This window comes from Plectropomus leopardus, chromosome 16 (genome assembly GCF_008729295.1).
Source record: "Plectropomus leopardus isolate mb chromosome 16, YSFRI_Pleo_2.0, whole genome shotgun sequence".
NCBI lineage: Eukaryota > Metazoa > Chordata > Actinopteri > Perciformes > Serranidae > Plectropomus > Plectropomus leopardus.
Window position 1 is genome coordinate 13,723,105 of NC_056478.1, and position 26,022 is coordinate 13,749,126.

Consider the following 26,022-nt stretch of genomic DNA (forward strand, 5'->3'; position numbering starts at 1 on the left):
ATACTTTTGACGCACCATGAATCAATAAAGATGACGCACGTTCTTCGGCTGCCGGCTGGTTGGCGGTGGCGCAGCACTGCACCCAGCGGCCGGGAGCTGTACTGCAACTACATCACTGGGACTTTTCACTGTCTGTATCACTCTGTATCACTCCGCCGAGGCGTCAAACCTTCACACTGCTGACAGCAAACATTTACTGACACAAAATAGTTCTCATGTAAGCTCCACGGGAAGAACAATTTTTCTAGCTATGTTTTTGAGATTTTAAAAGCTGACTGTGCAGATTATGCCCCACTCTCGGGACAAAAACGTAGGGGTTCTCTGCAGGGGGTTCTTAGGGACTGCGTTTTATTTATGAGAGGGGCAGAGTGGTGCAAAAAGTGGGAGGCATGTCAAATCATTTTTTAAGCACAGTGTGACTTATTATTTTTTATTTGGGCTTAGGAAAGGGGTATGCAACTTTAAATAGCTGTATACTGTGTTTATTTTACAGCCGATTTTTGGGGGGGGGGTTAAATCGAAAGAACACAATTTATCAGTCAGAAACTTTATAACAGAAATTGTCATCGGATTTTAAAATTTATGACGGTCCTTGAATACATGAGATAAACACTTCTGGAAAAAAAACTTTAAAATTTTTTCACTTTTTTCTATGTCTTATTTAAAATGTTGCCCCTTACCCAAACAGGACTTTTTAAACAATTTTTAACAAAATAATATGACTGTAAACTCCACAGTGACAGAGTGGATTTTGTGATGAGATTTTTTTTGTTGTTTCCATGGTCAAGAATGAAGTTTCAAACTAAACTTTTTAGCCATCCCGTGGATGACGGGACAACGTCACAAGGGCTCGGACAAACAGACAATGCATGACAATTTGTCAGCTCCCTCTGCTGAAGTGCCACGACAGTTACTAAAAAGACATTGCTGTAACCTAAATCAAAAAGTTGACAAAATAATCTTAACCCAGAGTTCACTGCGCCCTCGAGCAACATCACATTTTTCGCCTCAGTGAAGTTGCCTCGTCGCCCATAATCCTTCACCCATTCAACAATTGTGTTTGTTGGTGTGTAATGAGCATCACAGCCACATGAGGCTGCTATGGCTGATTAAGATTGAGGACATGTCTTGCAGGATGCTGTTGATTAGAGTTCCCCAAGGTTGAATCTTCCATGTCAACAAGCATCTGGCACTTACTACCAGCCCCGGGGCTGCACGGCTGTGTAGCTGAGCCTGACCTTTGACCTCCGTTTCAAGTTCACTTGCATTGTTATCATTTAATTATTAGAAACATCCACTAAATGATTTGTGTTCTTGTTGAACTTCAGAATATTAATCTTTGCTCAGTCTAGCAAGCAGCCTGCACCTCAATGGAGCCTGACAGTCTAATGCACTAAGTCACAGAGAAGCTGAGCGGGATTAAAACACTTTGGAAAGATTGCTGATAACTCATGCAATCTTGTTTGACTAAGTAAATATAAGCATATTAGATTGTTGCAGTAATTAAACCAAATCCTCCCTCACATATCGCCTAATTGTCACATTAATATTAATAACAATACCAGTGCACCTCTCTTTGTAAAGGGATCCAGTGAGGAATAAGTCCCACCTCTCCCTTGTGTGTGCTAGTTTGTTACTTAAGAAACTTCTTTGCCCTTACAAACAAGCTGATTCCTGCAGTGCATTACAGAAATGGGAGCGGTAGACTAATTAAAGCACCTCAGGGAGCCCAGAGGATGTGAGTCAGAATATAGTAGCCCCAGATCCAATTAGGGTGCACTACCACTTGGCTACTGTTGCATTATTGAAGCATGTTCTGGAGCAACTGGACCATAGATGATAGGGAGAGCTATTAAGACAAAGCTTTGCATGGAAAAGTTACTGCCTTAAATGGTGTTGAATTTGCACGAGTCACAACAAAGGATTATGGAAATGATTTGAGGATTGAGATGTCATTAATCAGTTTTTTTTCAGAGCTCATTGTTACTAAGGGAGGGAAACTACCCTTTTAACTTTGGTGTGTAATAACTGCAGAATAAAAGGTCCAGTTTGCAGATTTTGGAGAGACATGTTTCTTTAGTGTATAATCACCTAAAAACGAGAATCATTGTGTTTTTGTAATTTAAATGCTGTTTATGTCTACACAGGAAGTGGGGCCTTGTGTACAGAGATCACCATGTTGCACCGCCATGTTTTTACAGTAGCCCAGAACGGACAAATCAAACTGATTAGTAGTCTACATTTAACTGGTATGATTCTTGCCTTTGAGCACCATATTGTTTCTTATTTGGTCTTCTTTTTCTTTAATGTATGCTCTTGCTATCTACTGGTATGGTGTCCCATTTATTTATTTATTTTCTGACCTCTTTTAACGTAAAATCAATCTTTTTAACTTAATGTCCTTGTTTTTTTCCACACTGTTTTACCTCTGTGTAATCTGTATATATGGTGAATAAAGTGATTCTGATTCTGATTTAATGACTGGCTCTGGATGAGGCCGTTCATGTTTTTGCAACAGCCACTGCAGTTAGCAAGCTCTCGGTGACAAGCAGCATTGGGAAAACACTGATTTTTTTTACGAGAAACTTCTTGATTTAGTATTTTTAATGGTTTAAAACACCTGATCTGTTTGTTTTGGAGAGGAAGAGACCTCTGCGGGTAATTCAGCTCCCGCTAAAACCTCCTGAATGTCTGGATAAGTAGTCAGAGAAAAAAGATGAGCACACATTAGCAGGCGCTGGGCTAACAGCCAGTCACCGACATGCCAAACAGTATTGGAGAAACACTGATTAGTAGCATGAAACTGCTTTATTCAGTGTTTTTTTATGATTTTATTAATCATCGGGTCAGTTTGTTTTTGGAGAGCAAGAGACATCTGCGGACAATTCGTCTCTCTGTAAAAACCTCCTGAACATTTGGATCTTAAGTTATCAGAGAGAAAAGGTGAACACAGATTAACAGTTTATAGGCTGGCGGCCCATGTCTGATGTGCCAAAAAGCATCAGAGAAACATTGATTTCTGACATGAAACTGCTTTATTCAGTGTTTTTACCAGTTTAAATCACCTGGTCTGTCTGTTTGGTGTGAACAAGACCTGTGCGTGTAATTCAGCTCACATTAAAAACCTTCTGAATGTCTGTATCATGCACAAGGGGAAAAACAAATTTGCAGGTGTCGGGCAAGCAGGCCATTTGTGATAAACTGAACAGCACCTTAGAAATACTGATTTCTAATGCACAGAGTAGCAGGTGCCAGGTTGGCGGCCTGTGTAAGATGAGCCAAACTGCCTCACAGAAACACTGACTTTTAACGTGAAACTGCTTTATTTAGTGTTTTTACTCATTTTAATCACTCGGTCCATTGGTTTTAGAGAGGTGGACACCAGCTCCCGGTAAAAACCTCCTTAACAAAGACCACTGATGGAATCCTGACTAGATGCAGCAGGTTTCGATCTGCAGTCCTCACCTCTAGATTTCACTAAATCTCCCATAAATCTCACAAATAAAACCTATAAGACAATGTCCTGTTGAGGCATCATTTAGTCTGACAGATTGCTGAAATGAGTTGATTTTACACCGTGAAATGACTTCTGTGGTCAGTTTTGATTTATAACCAGTAGCAGGTGACAGCAGAGCCAAGTTAGAGCAAATGTCTTTAATCAAACATCACACCACCTTTAAGAATAATCAATGCACACAGCCACATGAGCATAATGCTGCTCAAATGAAAGTAAATGTGTTTGAAGGGCAGGAGTAAAAAAAGAAGCTAATTACCTTTCATCAGTCATCTGGAACTCTCAGTTTCAGCTCAGCGTGATCATTTCATTTCATAAAATAATAAAAATGCTACAATCCTCCTGGATGACTGAGGAGCTAGCAGTGATGAGGCCTGAATTTCTCAAAAGCATGTGTGGGTGTACAAGATGGTTTAAATGCAAGGTGAAAGCTGCATATGGAAACACTTTAAGTAGTTGGATGAATTCTGATCAGTGTTCATTAAATTCTATGAATTAATTATCTATATTATCTTTAAATAATTACAGCCTCAGTCTACCATCACAGCCCTAACAATTAAATTAAAGACTTTTTCATTGCTGGGAAAAAAAGGTCTTTTAATAAAATTGGGTTGTCTTTGCAGAAGACACACAAAAATACTTTTGAAGTTGGTGCTACATGACCAGAGAAAACAGAAAAAAAGGGGCTGTGGCATGAGGTAGAAAACATACAACTACCAGAATGCACTGCACCACACCAGACCAATAACTGCTCCTGCTGGTGGGTAATGTAATGAGAGTCTGTCCATTTTGACACAAAAATAATATCCCCTGGAAGTGTGTTGGGCTTTTAACTCTTTGAAACCTGCATTGCCGTCAGTTGTCATATGCTACCTTCCTCATGTATTTAAACCTTTGAACCCCTGAGCAAACTGTTTTGATTTCTTTCAAAAACAGGGAAAAGAGGCAAACAGTATTATGGTTTGAAATGTCCTGCAATTCGCAAAACAATCAGTAAAAGGTTAAACACAAATGACCTGAAAATTTAGAGAAAAGAGAGAGAATTATAAGAAAATGATCAAATAACTAAGGGGAAAATATCAAGAAATCTAAATTCATAATTACATATTTAAAATTAGGCTACAGATTTTTTTAAATTATAATTCTTGATAATTTAGACTTTTTTTCACGTCATTTTCTTGTAACTTTTTATTGCTTATTTTTGGATCATTCCTTATTAAGTTGCTTATTGCCCTCTTTCCATGTGTAGTGCAGTAACAGAATATTGGTTTATATTTGATGAGCACTGCCTAATTTTACAGTTTGATCTGATTTTGGTCTGATTTTGACAAAATGAGAAAGAGATGCTTCAATACTGTCTGCGATGGCGGGTGTGCAAAAATGTGGTTCAATCTGTATTTTGAGCAAAAATCAGCTGTATTTTGTGGTGGATGTGAGCTGAGGGATGAGCAGGGAGCTCTGGGAAGTTTAACACAGTTCATTCACACACACTACCCACATTGTTGTGATACAAAGCTGGTTGAAAATGTGCAGCGTATCCCTTTAACAGACAGTGAATAGTAAATAAGTAGCAGCAGAGGGGATGTGTACTTGTTATAAAAATTTTATTTAGAATAAAACGTAGCCATATTACACGTAGTGTGGTCAATCTATTTTACATACCTCAGGAGAAGCGACACAGTTCTGCCATGGTACGGTTCATCATGATTTGAATCATTAAAATCATCACCAACATCATCATTAGTCTACAGTCAGAGGAGGTTATAGTAGTGTTGTTCAGTCTCACAAGTTTTACAGGATAGCATATAGCACGACAACACAACGCAGTGAGGGACCAGTGCTAGAAGGCCAGTGGAAAAACCAACAACAGATAAAGTAATACTCGTCGTAACGGGCGGCTAGCTTCAGCAGGCCACAGACCCATCGTGGTACAGTAATTCTTTTTTAACTTGGTATCTCCTCGTTGCAGTGTACACCAATACAGTAAGCTAAAGCTTCGAATGCTAAACCAGGCTGTTCTTGTTCTGTAAATGATCACAATTGCTTTAAACAAGTTTACAAACCACGAAAACAAAACTGTGTCTATGAGTCTGAGGTAGCAAGGCAATCATGGCTTTCCTCTGATTTCTCAACATATATCTTAAAAAAAAACAACTATTCTACAGGATGACGGCAGGCCTCTTACAAACCCAGAACAACTTTAGATTTAAATCTTAATTATCCAAAACCTTGCTTTTTGTACAGAATCCCACTTTCATCCATCGACTCTTATCTCTGTCTTCCACACGTGGAATGACAAACTGTATAGGCACAGAAGGGGTAAAGTTTACATTAACAAATCGCAGTCGACACAAAGTCTGCCGGCATATCAACGCTTTAAAGGGGAACTTGACATCAAGCATGCTACAAGATAGATCTTCAAAAACAAAACACACGCTTTGAGAAGTTACAGTCTTCAAAACAATCCTTTCAGCCACTAGATGTTATTACTCAGTAACTGTGCGTGCTCCAAAACATGGAAACCTGTGGCTACTTCCATTGACAAATAATTGCAACCGGAGGGTACAAAGCAGTGGAATGACAAAATAAATGTAACAGTTTGATTCCCAGTGAGAGCAGAACTTAACAAGAACAAAACACAAATCTCAAACCGCCCTCTGAAAAACAAACAAATAAAATAAAAAAAAGCATATTTTACTATACAAAGCCCCGTGTCGTATACTCATCTGCATATCTAAATCAAATCACTGACAAATGTTGAGCCAAGTTCAGGTACAATCTACAGTTCATAAAATGTACAGTTTGCATAGTACAAGACAAGGTGGTAAAAGTAGTTAAGTTGTCTGGTCCTGTGCGTCTTTGGGATTTCGGGTCGGGGGGGATTGTTTGTTTGGGAATGGTCCTGTCTTCTTGCTGCGCACACACTTACACGTGCACACACAAACAAATGCCGTCCTCTGTGGTGACAGTCCTCACATCACCTGAGAAATAACGAACAAAGAGACGTGAAATCGTTGTGTCAACAGCAATGATACCTTTTAAAACACTGGTGCGATATTTTTTGCACCCAGGTTCAAGTACTGAAAGCTGGTACTGTTGCAGCACAGCAGATCAACCCGCCTCATTTCTCTTCATCAAGACATCACTGTGTGGGAATAACGGAGGTTCAAACGAAGCAATTGGGTTTGAAAGCTGGTAAATGGACTGAAGTCCCTAAAGCCAGTTACAGTCCATTAGGAGCTCGGTGTGGAGGAAAGGGAGGAGGTGGGAGTTGTTGATGCAGGGAGATTTTACAAAACATCGCCGATGTCTTCTCAGAAATGGAATTAGACACTCAAACCTATTCAGCCATGCCTTTGCATGGAAACCAACAGAGTGTGTTTGCCAAGGACAATGACAAAAGAAGTGAAAGGATGACTCAACTTAATACCAGTAAAAGGAGACTGAGGAGACAAAGTTTGGTTCACTTTATTTCTACTGAATACAAAGTGTCTATTTTAAGCATTATAGAGAGTGATGATAAGCTTGCATTAGATTAAATGTCGAGGTGTAAAATACTGAAAGCCAGAAGTAAAGGGGATAGTTCAGATTTTTTTTTTCAAGTCTGGTTATATGAGGCATTTATCCACAATCAATGTATTACATGCAGTAAATGGCAGTTGGCACCCCGCCCCCCCAGTTAAGAAACGCATCCCTTTCAGCTCCTCATCTATGCTCTCGTCAAAGCCACAAAGCCACCAGACTCTATTGACATAAGCAGTCATTTTACATTTCTGAACACAGGAGCTGCTGGTCTACTGCTGCTTCGATCAGTTAGTTTGTTTGTGTTATTGTGTGACTTTTTTTTTAATCTGAACTAAACCTTTGAAGAGTCAAAGTTAAACAATAACACAAACAAAATAATTGATCGAGACAGCGGTGAATTAGCAGCTCATGCGTTCAGTGATATTGAATCCCTGTTTTGTCTGGCTTTGTAGTCTGGCTTTGTAGAGAGTGATACAACAACTTCAGTTTCAGTTTGGAAAGGGCTTCCTGACACCGATGTCAAGTCAAGTGCTCAAAATATTTTAAATACATTGCCAAAATACAAGTGACAAAGGCACGACACGCCAGCCATGGCATTCCAGCAGCAGACGGCTACCATTATAATCATCTGAAGCTGCTAAACTGAACACAGATGTGCGGCCCTCCAACAGGTAAAAGATAGCCTTAACTCTTCCAGATGCTGCATAACCAACTGTATTATCATTTGGCAAAACTCAACACACACACAGTGAAGCTGGTAGCATCCACTCGCTGCAGTGACAGACTCAGCGTAACACGAGACATGTCGAGGCCGTGCCCCACGTATTTGAGCGGCTACACTGATGGTGGCTTTAACACATTTTGTTGCTGTCCCTTTCACAGCGGTACATTTGCTATCCTCCGTGTTGGTACTCCTGCCTGCCTCTTTAAATTGGGGTTGTGCCGACAGCTATAAACGGTAGATAATAACACTGACTATACATACGTATCTCAAACAACCCCTCTGCAAAGGATCAAAACTATCCCTTTTAAGTGCTCATCGAAGAGGAGAGTAGAAATTAAAGGTAAATTGTATGTTTTGCAACAGCTGCCACGAATTGATTCATACAGCAAATCAGCACTTTAACTGGCATCAGCTGCGTGTGAGGAAACAAGCAGAGCAGTTTAAAAATACACAGAGAGAAAGGAAAGAACGGTGTGAGCTAAGAAGCTCCAGAGCAGGGTAAAAAATTACAGTGGGAAGAGGTCAGTGGCTTCCACAATGCCTCTGTCCCAAAATGCACCTTGGCCTCACACTGGGGGAATGAGAGGAGCAGCTAATGGCGCTCGGGAGAGATCCATTAGCCGCCTATTTCTCACAGGCCTTCAAATGTGCAAGGCTGAGGCAAGTGAAGGCTACGTGGAGGGGACTACCTTTGTGGCAGCAGCTGTTATTACCTCTGAAATGCAGCTCTGCTCAGAGCTCTCCCACCTTTGCCAATTACTCAAAAAGTGACCCGTGTAAACACACACAACGAGGCAAAAAGTAGCTTCCATAAAGCTGAGAAACAGGTGATTTCTAACGATGTTGTGTATCTGCAAGTGTGGAGGGACCTTGTCTTACCTGTGGTCTTGAGGAGAGGCTTGAGGCTGTGGGAGACAAAGAGACAACAGAGTAGTTTAACGCTTGAACTCCCCAGTTCATCGGTGTTTTTATAAGTCTACACTAAATTATCAGCCTCCCACATATTCATGCACACACTCAGCAATGTGCTCTTCAGTCCCGGTGCCTCGGAGCTGTGCAGGAACCAAATGCTAATAACGCCGCAGCGTCTGCCAGATTAGAATGGATTTTTAACTAAAGCCCTCATAGGAGTTTTGACTCTAAAAATTCGAATGCAATTTGAAGTCAGTGAGCTCTAACTTGATATTCGACACATTTATTTTGCTATTTGATTAACATTCTCGGAGGTAGATATTCTTTCAAATTCTGCTATAAAGAGTAATGAGTGTCTAAGGTTTTCTCCGATCATATCAAATACCAAAATTAAATGATAATAAAAAAAAAACGCCACAAAATCCTCAAGGCTGTGTTTAAATCTATGTGTCTGAGAAAGCACTTAATCATTATCGAATCCTCAAAGTGGCAACGCAGGTGTACCTGCACACATCGTGATTACACTTTTTGAAAAAGCAAACTCAATCTATCACTCCTCATTGAAATATAGGACAAGATGTTTTGAATTCATGACTACAGATAAGATGACAGCTGGTCCTGCTGCTATCATTTATATGTGACAACCGACAGCTCGCACACACACACACACACAAACAAAGCGGAATGACAGTATGAGGAATAAAAAAAGTCAGATGTAGAGCAGCAGAGTGAGAGGAGGTGAAAGAGGACAGAGAAGACGGAGGGATCAACAAAAGTAGCAAGAGGACGTCAAGGAGACAACTAGAAAGTGGAGGAGGAGTTTAGTAAAAATTGTAGATTAAGTTGATTGTATCAGAAAAGTGCCACCGTTTCTCAACTGCCTCAGTTCCATGTTTCTATTTCATTTATTGTTTCTGCATCAAACAGCCTTGACATGGTGAACAACATCAAGAAATGTCCACACTTAGTAGCTCCCTTAAGAGCAATTTAAGTCACTAGTGGATGTGCTAATAAATTGAACTAAAGGGAGCTACAGTGTGCAGACCTTTCTTCATTTTGTTTATTGCTATCTTTTTTTTTGGTCCAACCTCAAAACAGTTTCCGGATGTGCGTGACTACTACGCTTTCTTGGCATGGTGAGCCTCATAAAAGACCTACTGCCTGATTTGAATGAAATGTGCACACACTAAGATCTTCAAGTTGTACATCCACACATGTAGTGACTGCATGTTATTACAAACACATCTACGGACTCTAGTTTGATAATGTTTTAATGATATAAAATATAAGCAGTGAAGATTGAAGCTTAAAACAGCTCTCTTTTTGGGAGCTGCAATGTTCAACTCGTTAAGCAAACAATTGGCAGGAAGTTAATTGGCAGCTATTTCAATAACTAATCAACCATCTTTGTCATGTTTCAAGCAAAAATATTCTCTACCTCCAGATTTTTGAATTTTAGAATTTGCTGCTTCTCTTTTTCATGTACGACATTAAACTGAATATCTTTGGGTTTTACACTGCTAGAAGAATAAACAAATGATTTGAGGGTGTCATCTTGGATTTTAGGAAATTGTGAGGTTGAGAAAAATAGTGATTTTTAAATTTTTTTTTTAAATAATTTTTTTAAACATTTTTTTTTTTTTAAATGCATTACTGTACAAGGAAGGTACAAACTTGACCAATTCAAAAATCTGGAACGCTGCACATGAACTTCCCCTGTGAGGGATGAATGAAGAGTTAAATGGAGTGACATGCACTATTTTTCTGCTGACCAGCGTCCTTGTGGCGAAACACAAATCTGCCTTCAGAGGCTGGAGAGACACGGTGGGAGTGAAGAGGAGGAGGAAACTTACGACTGCATGCAGGGAAGGAGTTGTTAATCTGCTCCATTACATCTGCCAGGTCAGAGCTGCTGTGGTGGGAGTCCAGCAGCTCATCTGAACACGCACGCACGCACGCACACACACACACACACACACACACACACACACACAACGCACACACACACACACACACACACACACACACACACACACACACACACACACACACACACACACACACACACACACACACACACACACACACACACAAATTGAATTTCAGTTACCACAGTCACTTTAATACGGTACCACACCACAGAGAGCAACACGTTTCTGTTTGCAGAGAAACAGTGTGTCAGAAAACATTGAGTGTACCTGCTAAATGCTGCCATGGTGATTGAATTCCAAGGACAGGTCTTCATATTTCAAGATCAATGGTTGTGTGAGTGTTTGTGTCGACGTGTACAAGTCTTTTTGAGCTCGAGTGTCTCACCTGAGTTTTCAGTAAGTGGCCCTCGATCTTGCACAATGGGAGAAGACACTCCATTTACCCTTGAGTCCATCTCCGGCTGAGAGAAAAATACAGACACACATAGGGAAGAAAGAAAGAAAAAAAGAAAACTCTATTATTATAACGTAATTATTCCGCTTGGCATCCGCTTGACAACTTCAAAATTAGCCGTGCTTCACAGCGCCAGGCGGAGACAAGGGAGTACCAGAGGGCGGCACAATGAGGCTGTTGTTGTGTGTACAAAAACATTTCTCACAAACACGTCTCTGCCAATGTCTTGACTTCAGTTTAACATGCATCACATTCAAAGACCTCAATAGACATTTGAATAGTTAGATTTTTAGTTTTCTAGCTAGTTACAGAATTATTTAAATGAGTGAAACTGTAGAAATTCCTAGACTGCCAACATGCACGATTAAAATGAAAGTCACAGCACCCAGCCACAATTTCTAACAGATATCCCTGTATCCACAATAATACATTATACACACAGTGTCTACATCTAAACCAATTATACAAAAGTTTCCTCTCTGAGGGAGAAGACATGTATTTGTCTTTCTACCTTTCTGAGGCGGATGTGACTGACATTAATGCATCAGCCACAGGTGCTGCAGAGGAAGACCTGCAATAATCCAGCAATGTATATATTTACTATATATTGGACAGCGCCTTGTCTATGACAGATTGCCTCATCGTTCTTTTGGTTCATACCGCTATCTGCTGTGACTAAGGAAAAAAACAACTCATGCTCCAAGATGTCCTGAATATCAATGAACACATGCACAACATAGTCTGGTTTTGGACCTTATTCCACTTTGCATGCAGACGTGCATACTTCGCTAAGCGCGCCCAAAAATGTTGTTTAATAACATCATAATATCATAATATAGAGAGGTTGAATGGCTAGAGTCATTTTGCATCCTTGTGTCAAAATCATAGACAGTAAAAAGAACTGTCATAGCTACTGTTAGGTCAGGCGTGGGTTTGTGGACTGCCATTGTGAAGTTCTGCATTTTGGCCATTGTTATCTTATTTTTTTGGAGTCAAAAGTGACCACATTTAAGTAAGAGGCTAGCGCTGCGGAGGAGTGGGGGGTTGATCTGATTCCAGACTGTGATGATGCCTCGCACTTAGCTTGTCACTCAAGGGGCCCCGCCCTAAATACGCAAATTTTTGGGCCTTCAGAAAATGTAAATGGATGAGTTATAAAAAAAAATTTCAGTTTTCATAAATTAGCTCCAGAGATCAAAACTGTTTTTTCTTCCAGGCTATAAAATGTTTATTTCTCCTGTACTTTGGGCATTTAAAAAAGGGAGTTTATTGAGATTGACTTGCTTTAGGGATCAGCGTCAAGTTGTCATTCATTTATTTTTCAGTCACAGAGGTTGCCGCTTGGTCAAAATGAGATTTTCCTTTTTTTTTTTTTTACAGTTTCCTACCAGTGCTGGATTTGTTTGACTGTATGAACACAGCCTCTCTCTTTCATTCATTCAACCACCTTCTTGAAAAGGTCAGTGCTACAATATTTGCACATATCCAAAAATCTGTTAATATCTATGTTTTTTTAAAATGTTTAAAAGTTTTTGGCTTCTGACCAGAAATAAAGGCTTCTCTTTTGGACATGCATATGCAGGTTGCAGCCTTGCAAACTGTTGGCGAGTAGGATTGTGTACAACATATCCATGACGATGCACAGAGCCGACCATAAACAGACAGGAGGCTGTGTGTCTCAAACAGCTGTGAAAATCCCGTATGATGCTCTGTTTAAACACCTTTTCTTAAAAAAAAACCTAGAAAATCAATCAAGCCTTTGTCATCTTTTTGGATCGAGCACTCTGATTGGCTACACTACAGGAAACAGTTTAAAGAAGACAACGCATTACACTCTGTCGCAGCTACACGTGTAGTAAAATAGAAATCAAGCATTTTCTAAAATTCGGATTTTTGAAGTCGAACCCTTGGAGGTTTGAAATGATGTAATTCTTCATTATTGCTTCAGAAAAACGAACAGACACTAACAAGACGTATATTGGAATAATAGTGGAATATTAGTGTGCATGTAAACACAGCCAATGAAAAGACCTTTTCAGAAAAAGGGCGGAGTTTAGGCTTTTAACAGGATTCACAGATGAAGTTGTAACATGTAATCCCATTTTTTCATTCTATATGAATAAAATGAAGTCATGGCTGATAAGAAAAGTCTGATAAAAGCAATTTGTCAAATCAACAAAAAGAAAACTCAAGGAAAGTAAAAAGCCAAAAAAAATAAAACCCATAACAAAACAGCTTCTCAATCGATCACTTACAGATTAGGATTGTGTAACTGAAGTCCTGTGGACAGTTGATCAATTGGTGAAAACACGCTCCGTTGCTCTGTTGCACACAAGCGAACACTTGATGTCTGGTGACATTTACGGCAGACTCCCACATTCCCTTCAGCTTTTCAACTGCAAGAAACCGAATCAATTTTGCCTCCCTCCCCTCCCTCGTCACCCTTCTTTTTCCTCTTATTCTCCTTCATCTCCTGATGCCCCTGGCGCTAGTAAAGGCTAACATGTTGGAAGCGTCTCCAGAGCACAGCCACTGTCTCGAGGCTTGTCTTAGAATAGCTAGGGTCAGGGCTTTGGTCAGCCTTCAGGAGTGAGAATTTAGTGCGTGCCATCGGGCTGGCTGGGTTTATTATTCTGCAGTGTGGCAGTAATGCTGCGTTTGATGGAAAGACATGTTGACATATCATCAGGACCCCAGGGACTTAAATGTCAGAAAACAGAAGCTCTTATTTAGCGTGGGGGCGTTTGTATGCAGGTAGCTGTGTGAGTGATCAGTGTTTGCGTGTTTGGTCTTTCGGAATCAGCATCAGAATCCCTTCTCATCACGAATAAGATGAACACACATAAGGTAATGACATGAGTGCAGAAAAATGCTCAAGCTAAACTCACCGCTCGCAGGAAAAGAGTGCCTTGTAGACAGAAACTAACACATTTCTTACTAACTGCACTGCATGCACACATGCTAGTCAGTATGGAGTGTATACAGTAAAGTGTCAAAGGTCCAGTATGTGGGATTTAGGGAGATATTTTGGCAGAAATGGAATGTAATAAAAAGTTGTTTTCTTTAGTTTATAATAACCTTAAAATAAGAATCATTGCATTTTTGATACCTTGGAATGAGCTTTGCATATCTGCATAGGAAGCAGGTCGGCTATGGAGATGGCTATGTTGCACCGCCATGTTTTCCCAGAACATATAAACCAAACACCGGCACTAGACAGAGCCATCTGCGTCTTCACATCGGCCAAAGTAGTTAGCAGCACCTAAAGTTTTTTTCTCCACTACATATTTTTGAAAGTTATAGCTACAGGTTACTTTTCAGATGAAGAACCTATGATTTATATAAATTATGATACAATTCTTACAAATAAATCTACTCAACAATATTTGGAGCAGTTAAATCAGTTTAACATCGACCAGCTATAAAACTATGAAATGCAGGTATGGATCGGAGTAACGGTGTCCTGATCAGAGAATGAAGTCACATGTGTCTGTAGTTTGATGTAGTTGACGGTCCGAGCGCATGTGCATGTCTGCCACTCTGCACTGCACTCATACAGCAGTTATCACTGATATCAGGACAGCGTCATTGTGAAGGCTCGTTCCAGGTTAACACGATTAGCTCTAGCCTGTTTCACAGCTGCACTGGAGACCTGAAATTGTTGGGACATTACCTGGAGGAGCTGTATGTGAGAATGCAAATGTCTGAATTATTTTGATCAGACGTTAAACAGACTTTACCCTGCTGCTTCCTGGTAAAAAATCTGTGCAAATGAACCCATGTGTGAATAGAGCAGGTCAGAATTGACTGCGAGTAAGTGGGAGAGTTAATAAAGTTTCTATCATGCAGCTCACGTAAAACCAGAGGAAAACAAACATTCACGGATGAGGAGGAAGGGTCATTTACACAAAGACGGCAACAAAAAAGTAGAACTGGAGAGACAAGATTTAAGAACTTTTGTCGGTAAGGGCTGAAGATGAAATTGTCAGACAAATTCAAGGAACTACAAAAGACTCAGTTGTGTGCGACCAAATGCACGTTACAGCCAGGTGTCATCCCTCGCCTAAACAAACGGGGTATTCCCAGCAGGTGAGAACGAATGTCACATACAGCTCCTTTAAATGTTAATATGTCAGTAATCATCCAAGCATATAATACAAGATTATATAATACTGACAGGGGCAATCCTGCTGCTTAATGAGTTCTTTCACTTTTCATGATTCTTTTTTTTTTTTTTTTTACATATAAAGGAGTATTTCTAAATCTCCTGTCTAAAAATGGAGGAAAACGTTGAATACAGTGAGGGATGGCTGCACAAAACCCACTTTTTCTGTCAAAGTGTTAATCTTCTTCCATTAAAAATCTGCCGAGTCACATCAGCTGCCTTCCTTGGGCCATATTTGTTGTGAGTTATTATTGTGCTGCCACCGCTACCAGAGAGCCAATACCTGCTCCTGTGTTTGCTCAGTCTGATTTGTCGGGATTGCTGTTTGTTTGGCTTGAGGGTTGTGCATTTCTCACTTGGCACAAAACAATCCAACCTCAGTGAGCAATTAGGCCTGGCATAAACAAATCTGGAAGTTATTGATAGAGAGGCTGGAGACGGATGCTGGAGTGCTGGATGGAATGGTAATGACGTGATTAGGATCTAATCTGAGCGTTGACTAACAGCTTTTGTTATTCAAACGCACAACAAACTAAAAACAAAACTGAATGGGTTAGCATGTTACGTACACACGTGTGGATGTCTATGTGGGGGTTAATAGGTACAAAAGTATGTATTTATGTTGATGATTGTGAATGACTTTAAGAGTCCTTTAATTTATTGGAGGCATTTTGTGTCAGCATTGCATTTTTTAAATGAGATTTTGTATTTTACGAGTTGCACTGAAACAGCCCTGCCAGCTGGTGTGTGTGAGCAGTGATTGCTGCCCTGCTGCTCCCCAACAACAAAACTAATGAACTAAAAAAGGACAACGTTTTGCAACTTAAATGCTTTAAAATTCACAATTCTTCTAGAAGAAATGATTTGATTTACTCAAGACTAATGCAAACTCTGCTACAAACACAAATCTGTATTCCTGTGTATTGGGAAAAATGCCTCATGTTGCTTTTAAAGCTCACGTGCCGAACTTTTTAAAGCTGAAATGCATCTAACTATATCAGGTAATTGTGATTAAGATACTTCAGGTTTCAAGTCCTTCTCCATTAGTAGACAACTTACAACATCGATGTTGTTTTCTGTCTGCTAAGCACCAAAACAACAGCCATTCTTTCTGCAAATGGCCTCTTCACAGCTGCAGTTTGAATCCATTTCAAACAAGTCCTCTTTAGTGTTGTCAGGAAAAACTCCCAAACAACAAGAAACAACCCAGATTCCCTTTTTTATGGGGACTATTTTTGTAATGTATGAGTCTATGAATATCTATCTCTGTCTCCTCTCAGCCGTAACCTGTGGCTTCTCGGGATAAAGCTGCCCAATAAATTGGCGGAAGCGTTCTGTCACCTGGTGCAGTAACTGTCGGAGGCGGTGGAGCTGAGACTCCAGCTGTTTGTTGTGTTCCTCCAGAATGTGCATGCGGGCCTCCAGCCGGCCTTTGTGTTGTCGTAGCAGCTTGGCTTCAGCTAGCAGATCGGCCTCATCAGGATGAGAAAAAGAGCCCTCTGACTCCCAGGAGCTTCCAGCAGGGGCCCCTCGCTGGCCATGCTGCTCCTTTAGCTGCTCATACTCCCTCTGCAGGCTCCTGGGAAAGAAAGGTTGGAGACAAAAGATCTGTCTGTCAAGAAGTTAAAGGAGTATTCAGATTATTTACATAAGTGGCAATACCACAATGCAAAAACATTCCATTACAAGTAAAAGTCCTGCAATTAACATTTCACTTAAGTGAAAATGAGTAAGTACTATCAGCAACATGTGCTTAGATTGTCAAATAACATAGAAAAATGGGCCCTGTAAGCTCTTTAATATTTCACATATTACCCCTTGGGAACCTGAACAAAATTTCTTTCAAAAAACATGGAAAGTAATTTGGAAAAAGTATAAAAATATTACCTGAAAATAAGCAAAAATGAAAGAATAATACATAAATAAATATAAATATTTAATATCTATTATTTAAGTTATTTTTTTTAAAGCAAAAAGGAAAGTTAAAAAACAAACAAACAAGGAAATTACTCAGGGAAAGTGCTTTAAAAATTATAATAATTCTGTAACCTAATGTCTATGAATATTCTTTATATAAGTACATAAGTGCATGACCATATCTTATTAAAGGCTGGGAAATATGGAGAAAATCAAATAGCGTGATATTTTGGGCCAAAAATCTCAATATCTATATTTTGACAATATTGTTATATTTGATAGATTTTAATTTGATTTGGTTGATTAGTACAGTTTACTATTTGTGCCTTGACAAAATATTTACACAATGAGTGAGATTTTTATAAATAATCAGTGATGTGGATACCATGACTGAGTGGATAAAGGCAAACAATAGAACAGGTTGAACAGTCTGGTAGTTTGAGAGAGTTACATCACTTCACTGTAATGTAGCCTTTAAAAACAGGAGAACCCAACAGTTATGATGTCACGATATCCAAAATCTAAGACGATTTCTTGTCTCATATCAAGATATATAAATATTTGCCCAGCCTTAAATTTATATCATTTTCTTGTTTTTATTGTCACATTCAATGTTGTTCTTAAATGTTTTTAATATTTTACATGGCTTTTTAATACTTAGACTTGTAGTCATGTGTAACCATTAACTTGACAGTGTTGTATTCCTGGGAGTTTTGCATAAATAGATCAGAGGACTTATGTTCTGCAGAGCCCAGCTTTAATGACATTATTACATATCTTTGTCATGATTTATAAATATCTACTTTTTGTTATGCTGAACTGTGAGCTCTGCAAGGCTTCTCTCTTGTGTGATACTTCCTATGATTAAATAATAAACTACCAAATGTGGTTAAATATTATTATTATCATCACTGAAAGACTCTCAAACAGAACATTAAAAAGCTCCTTCCTGAACTCCCGCAGTGGGGGGCCAAACAAAAACACCACAGTCGTGTTTACCTCTGCTTTCTCATAGAAATCCTGTTTGAAGTGGATAGAAAAACATAAAGGACCCCCCACCAAATCTCTTGCTTCACCCCCTCATCACCCCCTTTCTCTCTCAGTGCAGAACCATAAGCTACTGTGCTTTACTTAAGTTGGCATTTATGAGCCTGGCAGTAAAGCTTTGCTCTGTCCTCCTTGCTCTCCTGGAGTGCCTGTGTATATGTGTGTGTGTGTGTGTGTGTGTGTGTGTGTGTGTGTGTGTGTGTGTGTGTGTGTGTGTGTGTGTGTGTGTGTGTGTGTGTGTGTGTGTGTGTGTAATCAGTGTTAAATCACTCCAGTCGAGCCACTGGCTGTGCAAAAGCGCCACTACAACAATGGATCGTAGATTGACTCTGTCTCGATGCCATCTCCATTTACTAATCAAACCGGGGAAGGAGTTGGCGTGCGAGACACATTGGGGGTTACTGGAAGTGTGTGGATGTTTATGTATTGGGTACTGGAGTGTGACAATGAGCACATGGACTCAAATGACACCACGAGGCTGTGAGCAAACATCAGAGCGACAAAGAAAAGAGAACGATAAACACTGATTTTTTTTGGAAAATTCATCTTCCATGAAATAGTCACTTCAAACTTTTGATAATAACTCTTATTGATCTTCTTATTGAACGGCTAATTTTGAGGAGGCTGTCCAAACAGAAGTGATATTTTCCAATGTTTTGGTACTTAACAAACCTCTCTGCACACTAAATTCTCATTTCCAACGCCTTACCTCTGTTCCTCCTCCAGACGGGCTATGATCCGCTCCAGCTCGCCTCGTTCCTCCCTCTCCACGGCCTGCAGGATCTGAGCAGGACTCTGGGGTTGACTGCAGGGGGAGCCCTCCCCTCCCAGCGTCTGACAGTACTGCAGGATCAGGGCATGCTCGTCGTCCCTGTGGAAGTGAGTGCAGAGTTATGTGTTGAGTGAGGAGCTGAGACATCTTGTCCCCGTTAGCCAGCTCAATTCACCTTCTGTTCAGCTGAGGAGGGACACCACGTGAACTATGAGAGACTGATAAAATGTTTTGCAGTTTAAAAGAATTATGGTAAATTACTTACAGCAAATCATTATGTTGAAACTTGGAATGGATACTTGAAAATTACCATATAACAGTAAAGCTCTACAGAGAGCAGCAACTACAGGAACAGCGAAACTGAGAAAAACAATTTAAAGTTTTCAGAATGGCCGACAAACTGCATAACAGAAAGAATGTTTGCAATGCTTCATCTAAAACCTTTAGGCTAATTAAGTTATGTAAGAAACTATGCAAGACCCACAGTGAAAAATGCAGATACTGGGAAACAGCGTCTACAAAAATCTGTTATATCTCCACTTTAATCTCTTTTTAACAAAACAGACTTTCAGTCTTCTTATTTACAGTCCATAATTAGAAAGATTAAATTTGTCTCTGTTTTTTTTTTTTTTGTCTGTGTACTACAAATAAGAGAATATATGTGTGCAACCTGATGATATATCTGTTTTGAAAGATTATGTTGAAGCATTTTATTTAAATTTTAAGGTAAAATTTAGCTGTGTAGTTGTCTGAATGTCTGGACCAATTTTATATGGTAAAATAAATTCTGAAAATTCAGATTCCAGTCTGAAAGAATAAGTTTGTTATTTTTTGACCTGATCCCTGTTTTCCCAGGGTTTTGTGCCTTTGTGACTTATGCGGACAACAATTTTTGAAATTAGGCCAGTATTGAGCGAAAAGGCAGTAATAAGTAATAAGTACCTTTTTTTGCCACTGAAAAGCGCAGATTATTATTCTAAGTGTCCAACAACATAAAGAGAAGGATCCACACAGACATAGACTTTATCACATAAGAGTGAGATCATTTTTGCACAACTGGAAACAACCCTTAAATCACTACTGTAAAACCCACCGGACTCCATTTAAATAAACTGTGATTTTAGCGTTTATAGAACCAGCATATTCTCACATCTTACTGGGAAAATCAAAGGTTTATTTCCACCAAACCAGAGTTGGTGATTGTTGTTGTCTGGTGGGTTTCTTGATAGTAATTTTGGCGCAGTTTCTAGTTAAATAAAAAAAGAAATGTTGTTCTTGAACAAAAAGGTTTGGGTTCTCTGTGGGGATCCTTTCCATAATGTCAGAATAATAATCTGAACATGTCAGTGGTAAAAACAAGCACTTTTAATGGATGTAAAGTGACAGTGTAAACATGACCTGCATGGTTACAGTGCAGCCTGTTTCTCTTAATACTGGACCAATTTCAAAAGTGGCTCTTCCCATTAGTTACTTAAACACAAAAATAGGGGCCAAATTGAATAAATACTCAATGTACCCTTTCAGTCCATTTTGACCAAATATGTTGCATTAAAGATACTGAGCTGATGCCACAACACTGTTGCTTTCACAGGTAAAGGTCAAATGACATCAGACAGCACTGGGTGGTAAGAAATGACCGAGTGAGGAAAAAAAGCTGGCTTACAGTAAATACAAATAGAAACGACAGCTTTCAAAGAACCTAATCTAAACACAGATTGCAGTGGTTGCCATGATATATACGATCATCAGCTATTGTACGTCTGCTGCGCTGTAAGCTCCACAATCCCTGGTGGAACACAGATGTGTCAGTCTCCACTATCTGATAACTGGAATAAGGGAGGGCCGTGAGGAGATGGAGGGAGCAGAGAAGAGAGGGAGCCTGGCAGACAGATGGAAAGATATGGAGGGAGAGAAGGAGAAATGGCTGCTAGTGTCTGCTGTTGTGCGTCTGTGTGTGTGTATGTGTGTGTGTGTGTGTGTGTGTTGATCCCTATATGCTCTATCTCAGTGATCTGAAAAGGGATGGCAGGTCTTGCCAAAGCCCAGCTGTCACCTTCATCCTGAAACACAACCTGAGCCTTGAAGACTAAAACCTGACAACCACACACGCAAAAAAAAAAAAAAAAAACGAAAGAAAGAAAAGATGACAGACTGTTATTTAAAAGTCCTTTCCATTGCTAGAGTGACTGTAATTTCCAGAGCCAGTTTGACAGCTCAAAATAAAGTTTGGCTGAAAAAGTTTAGTGGCAGGGTGACTCCACGTGTGGCTTTCTATCCACTGCTGACTTTTGGCATTTTTATTCACGGATTCAGCTTTTCCAAATATCCAGCAGTGCTGAGGCTGTCATTCTGTCACGTTAACATCCTGAGGTTATGTAACGTTAAAAAGAATATATATCTGGACTATAAGAGCCAAAATATTACAGACAAAAGGTCTGCTGCTATTTATAATAATATTTAGATTTTTTTTTAAATCCCTTTTATTTTAACTCGGTTTTTATTTTTGCAGCTTTGGCCATTGTTTCTATTGGTTATGACATCATTTTACTTATTAGTAACTGCTGTTATATGGGAACAGGGTCACGTGGCTACAACGAAATCCAAAGGTGAAAGACACACATGAATGCAGACAATAAGCAAACCAACAATTTTGCTAAATTAACATGCGTAGTCCCAGATTACAGTAATTAACTTAGAGCCTCACTGACAAACAGCGCGTACACACAAATCCAGGATTCAGCACTACGTTCTGGGGATGGATGATAATATCAGCATGTCATTGGTAGCGACACAAATTTGCTTTCAAATGGGCCAACATGCTGATTTCTGCTGATATCACAAAGCAATACTTTTAATATTGACATAGTAAACATGTATAAAACATCAACCCAAAGTGGAAGTTTTTTTCTTATTTTGCACAATGGATGCATTTTACACACACTGAAAAGGCCATTTTACAGGAACTGCCTTCTTATTTATGTTCTCTACTGACTCCTAAAACTGTCAGTTGTCGCAACCTTCGGTCACACGGACAAGTTTGTACGTCAGTCCTTGAGCCCATACTGTCCTTTATGAAAGTGCTTTTAGTGTTTTTTCCCCGTCATCTTGGTGTCAGCTGCAGAACAACCTTAAATGGGAATTTTAAAAACAGGATTAAGAACCTTTTAGACACTAAATGCTCATGTTCGGTTTCCGAACGTTGCTAATTGGCTGTTTGTTTAAAGTTTACTGCCTGCTGCTTGTGTTTGAATTTTTTATGCTGTTTGTTTTAAATTTTGCTGTTGTGTTTTTACTCTACTTGTTCTTTTATGTGAAATTCTGTGTGCTGCTATCTTGACCAGGGCACCCTTGGAAAAGAGATTCTGAATCTCAATGGGTATATTCCTGGTTAAATAAAGGTTAAATAAAAATAAAATTAAAAAAAGCACTGAAAAAAAACACAAACGGATTTCATTATACAGAGGAATGGGGGCGTGGCAGTATGCTGGGTTCAAATAGCGGGCGCACGCCTGTCAGTTTCGAATGATCCTGATTCACTAACATAAGCTTGGCGATAAGAACACAACTGGCTAGTACACGTATCATAAGTCCAACATTTATTTTGCTTGCATACTTTTACATACATTTACTATATGCACATAATAGTAAATGAGTCCCAATGGTAGTCTTACCAGATCCTTTACTAAAGTAAAAAGTACTTATACTACCCTGTGAAAATACTCCATTAAAAGTAAAAGTCCTGCATTGAAAATTTTACTTAAGTAAAACTAAGTTAGTGTAATCAGGATAATAGGATATGTACTCATAGTATTAAAAGTAAAAGTACCCACTGCAGATAATTTATTTTAAAAATACACTCAAAATCAGAATTTTTGGAAAAAACACTAAAAAACACTCAACTCAACACATATTTTTTAAATCAGAAAAAATACCCCAAAACTCAAAATTAGTTTAAAATTTTGAGAAAAAAACATCCCAAACTCCCAAAGAAAAAATGATCCAAATAACTTGATACCATAAAAAATTGAAAAAACAACCGTTATTTTAAGAAAAGACTTTTTTTTATCAAAATAGTTGGCAATTCATTTTCTGTGAGTCAACTGACTGTAATTGTTGCAGCTGTGCTTATATCAACTGTTCAATGATTTTATCAATAACAAAACATCGTATTTTTTAAGCTCTTCTAATCATGCAACTCATGCAAATATCTTAATTTATAAAGTAACGAGTTAAAGCTTTCAGATAATTGTGAGGTAATGATGGGCAATTTAGTTCAGCTAGGTGCAACTTCCTTATAGAAATGACCAAGGAGCTGTTCCTCATTTGCTTTATGTGTAGTAAAGTCCTCTCTTTCAAAGACAGAATACTGCATTGACCTCTATGAGCTGGAAACTGTGCTGTACTTTAAGCCACACCTCAATCGGTGACATCCAGGCAGGAACTCTTGGCACCTTTTAAAATAAGTGGTGACTTCCTATAAACTTGGTTCACACACTCTTATCAGGGCCAGACCATAACTGAGTGCATAATCCCCGGCTATAATGAGTGAGTTAATCAAATACGCTCTGGAGAGCAAGCTGGCAACTGAAACGTCTCAGGTTTTACATAAGACACCCTTGAGTTTCACCATAGGAGACAATCAATGAGTGTTCAGAAAATATTCAGAATGGTATTATCGCTGCATGTATAATATGAGATGTTACGAATAGGAAGCATTTTCTCTCCCAGAGTTGACGGTAATTATACTATTTCGTGACCAAGGATTGCTGCGAGTGTATAGCTAATGAAAGGTACACAGAAAGAGGCTTTCACCTCTTTTCACATAAAAGGAAAAATCTGCCAAACCAGGAGCCTTCCATGTGCGCTGACGAGAAAAAGGGTTTTATCATTAACCAGCCGAAGCTCCTTGTGTGATTTGAGGCACAATTTTTGAGGGTTTTTTTCTTTAAGAACGGGATTTGTGTCAAGTTGAACCTTTTCATAAATTTTGCTAAAATGAATGGCACAAATGATAAAAGAGACATAAATTAAACTTTTTAAACAGGGAATTAAAATATTCTCAATTAAAGAAATGTTTGTTCCATTGCCTTTTATCTCATGTAACCAGTAGCTCTGCTAAGCCTTTTTTTCTTTGTACAGTTTCTTCCAAACATTCTTTGTCTTACTTTTCTTTTTTTAACACTAATCTAACTTTTCTAGTATTTCGGAAAACTCTTACAGAGCTTTTATCATATGCAAGCACACATAAGCCCTATTCACACGGGACTAGTATTACCAGAAGACCTCATGTGATTAAGAATTAACCCCCCAATGCTATGTTTGGTGAGGTGCATTCAAGCAGGATAAGTGAAGTCTTTATTTTACTCGAATTTACCAACATTATCCACAGGATATGATGCACACAATCATCTGCAACTCCACTCTAGACAACTAAGAAACACTACACAGCACCACTAGCAGAGATGTACAGAGTTAACCTTTTTTCTTTTAAATGTGGATTAATACAAGAGAACCAATTCTTCCACACTTAGACACGTCATCCATCTCATCATCTTTTGCTCATCTGACAGATTTGCTCTTTTTTGTGAATAGGTCTCCAAGCTGTGTAGCGACATGACCTACCTACACCCAAAATGCTGTCAAAATTTAAATTGACAATTTCCAACACGGTCTCTGTAATTCTTGACTGGAAAAGAACCAGATATAAACGTGCTGTGGAAACAAAATCCACTTCATACAGAACTATTATTACAGGACCTCTGTGTTTTGTGAGTTCATTTGCGTTTATTTACAATTTATTACCTATTTCTTATTAGTTTATTACATACAAAAAACTGCATGCTCAAAGTTTGAGAAGCAGCAGGCTAGAAACCAACATGGAGGCTAAGCAGTCTGCTGTGGATGAGGGTCAGCTACAAAACCAAATTTTAGCCACCTAAAAAAATCAATATTAGTTCAAGTGTACACTATATTGAAAGTATTTTCACAACTTTAACTTACAGACAGCCCCTGTGTTCAGCCTGCTAAAATTAATCTAGAGTCTGGTGACTTTGATGAGAGCAGAGATGGGTAACTGCAGCCATTAACTGCTTCCCTGTAAGAACGGGTCGTCTGAAGGAAAGGTAAAGCTGTGAAAATACTCTTAATGTAGTGTACACTTTCACTGATACTGATTTTTTAGGTGCGAATATTTTTAGGTGACTAAAATATGTTATCTTGCTGACCCCCATCCACAGCAGTACATTGCTTAGCTTCCGTGTTGTATTCCTGCCTGCTTCTTCAACTGGGTGCATACCAACTGAAATCTACTGTATGTATTAATACAAATCACCAGAGGTCCTTGGGTAATCCTAGCCAGGCGCAAATAGGACTCTATATGCAGTATTTTTTATCAATTTCACTCTAACATGGAGGCTTTAGCCATGCTGACACTGCTGAGTTAGTGATGAATGACACAGAGAAAGCTGGCAGAGACAGGATGTCAAATTTCACACTGCCACTGCTGCAACATGCAGCAATAAACACACACACACACACACACACGCACGCGCACACGCACACGCACACGCACACGCACACGCACACACACACACACATTTCTATTTGAAATATGGGAATGCTGTGACACAAGAGACAGAGACGATGAAGAAAGGCTTAGATCCTGTAGAGAAACATGAAAATTGGTGGCATTGATGTCTGCTGGTGTTAGGGGGACAGGGGTCCTGAACAGACTGAGTGACCAATTACGCAGGTCCCTGGCAACAACAAGCTGCAGCAGGACATTATGGCTGGCAGGAGGAGCCCAGAGGACAGCAGGAAGAGGGATCATTATGTGTGGAAATGGACACTGCAGGAGGCAGCGCTGGCTCACAAAACACCTGCTCCGGAATACAAGGAGAAAACGGTGAAGAGACGGGAGGCTCGGGCAGTGTGGTGCCGGTTGAAGAGGAGGGAACGCATAGAAGAAAAGAGATGAAAGAGCATCAGTGTGGGAGAAGAATTATATGTGAATAATGGTGATGCAGAGGCTATTAGCTGCAATGCATTGTGATTGTAAGTGT

At 39.4% G+C, this 26,022-nt stretch overlaps 1 protein-coding gene across 5 annotated transcripts in view; it reads right to left on the bottom strand.

The window, feature by feature from the left end:
• Window positions 1-5,101: 5,101 nt before the first annotated feature.
• The window catches only part of utrn (utrophin), a 239,026-nt gene continuing 218,105 nt past the window's right edge, over window positions 5,102-26,022 (bottom strand). For 4 of the 5 annotated variants that reach the window (XM_042503021.1, XM_042503022.1, XM_042503020.1 and 1 more), the window contains 6 exons: window positions 18,899-19,060; window positions 16,567-16,804; window positions 10,992-11,067; window positions 10,529-10,612; window positions 8,643-8,668; window positions 5,102-6,495 (listed from right to left, as the gene is read on the bottom strand). In XM_042503021.1, the coding sequence (XP_042358955.1) occupies window positions 6,487-6,495; window positions 8,643-8,668; window positions 10,529-10,612; window positions 10,992-11,067; window positions 16,567-16,804; window positions 18,899-19,060 (595 nt within the window). In that variant the 3' untranslated portion in view covers window positions 5,102-6,486. The remainder of the gene's footprint in view (window positions 6,496-8,642; window positions 8,669-10,528; window positions 10,613-10,991; window positions 11,068-16,566; window positions 16,805-18,898; window positions 19,061-26,022) is intronic. The other variant, XM_042503024.1, reaches the window with a different exon arrangement.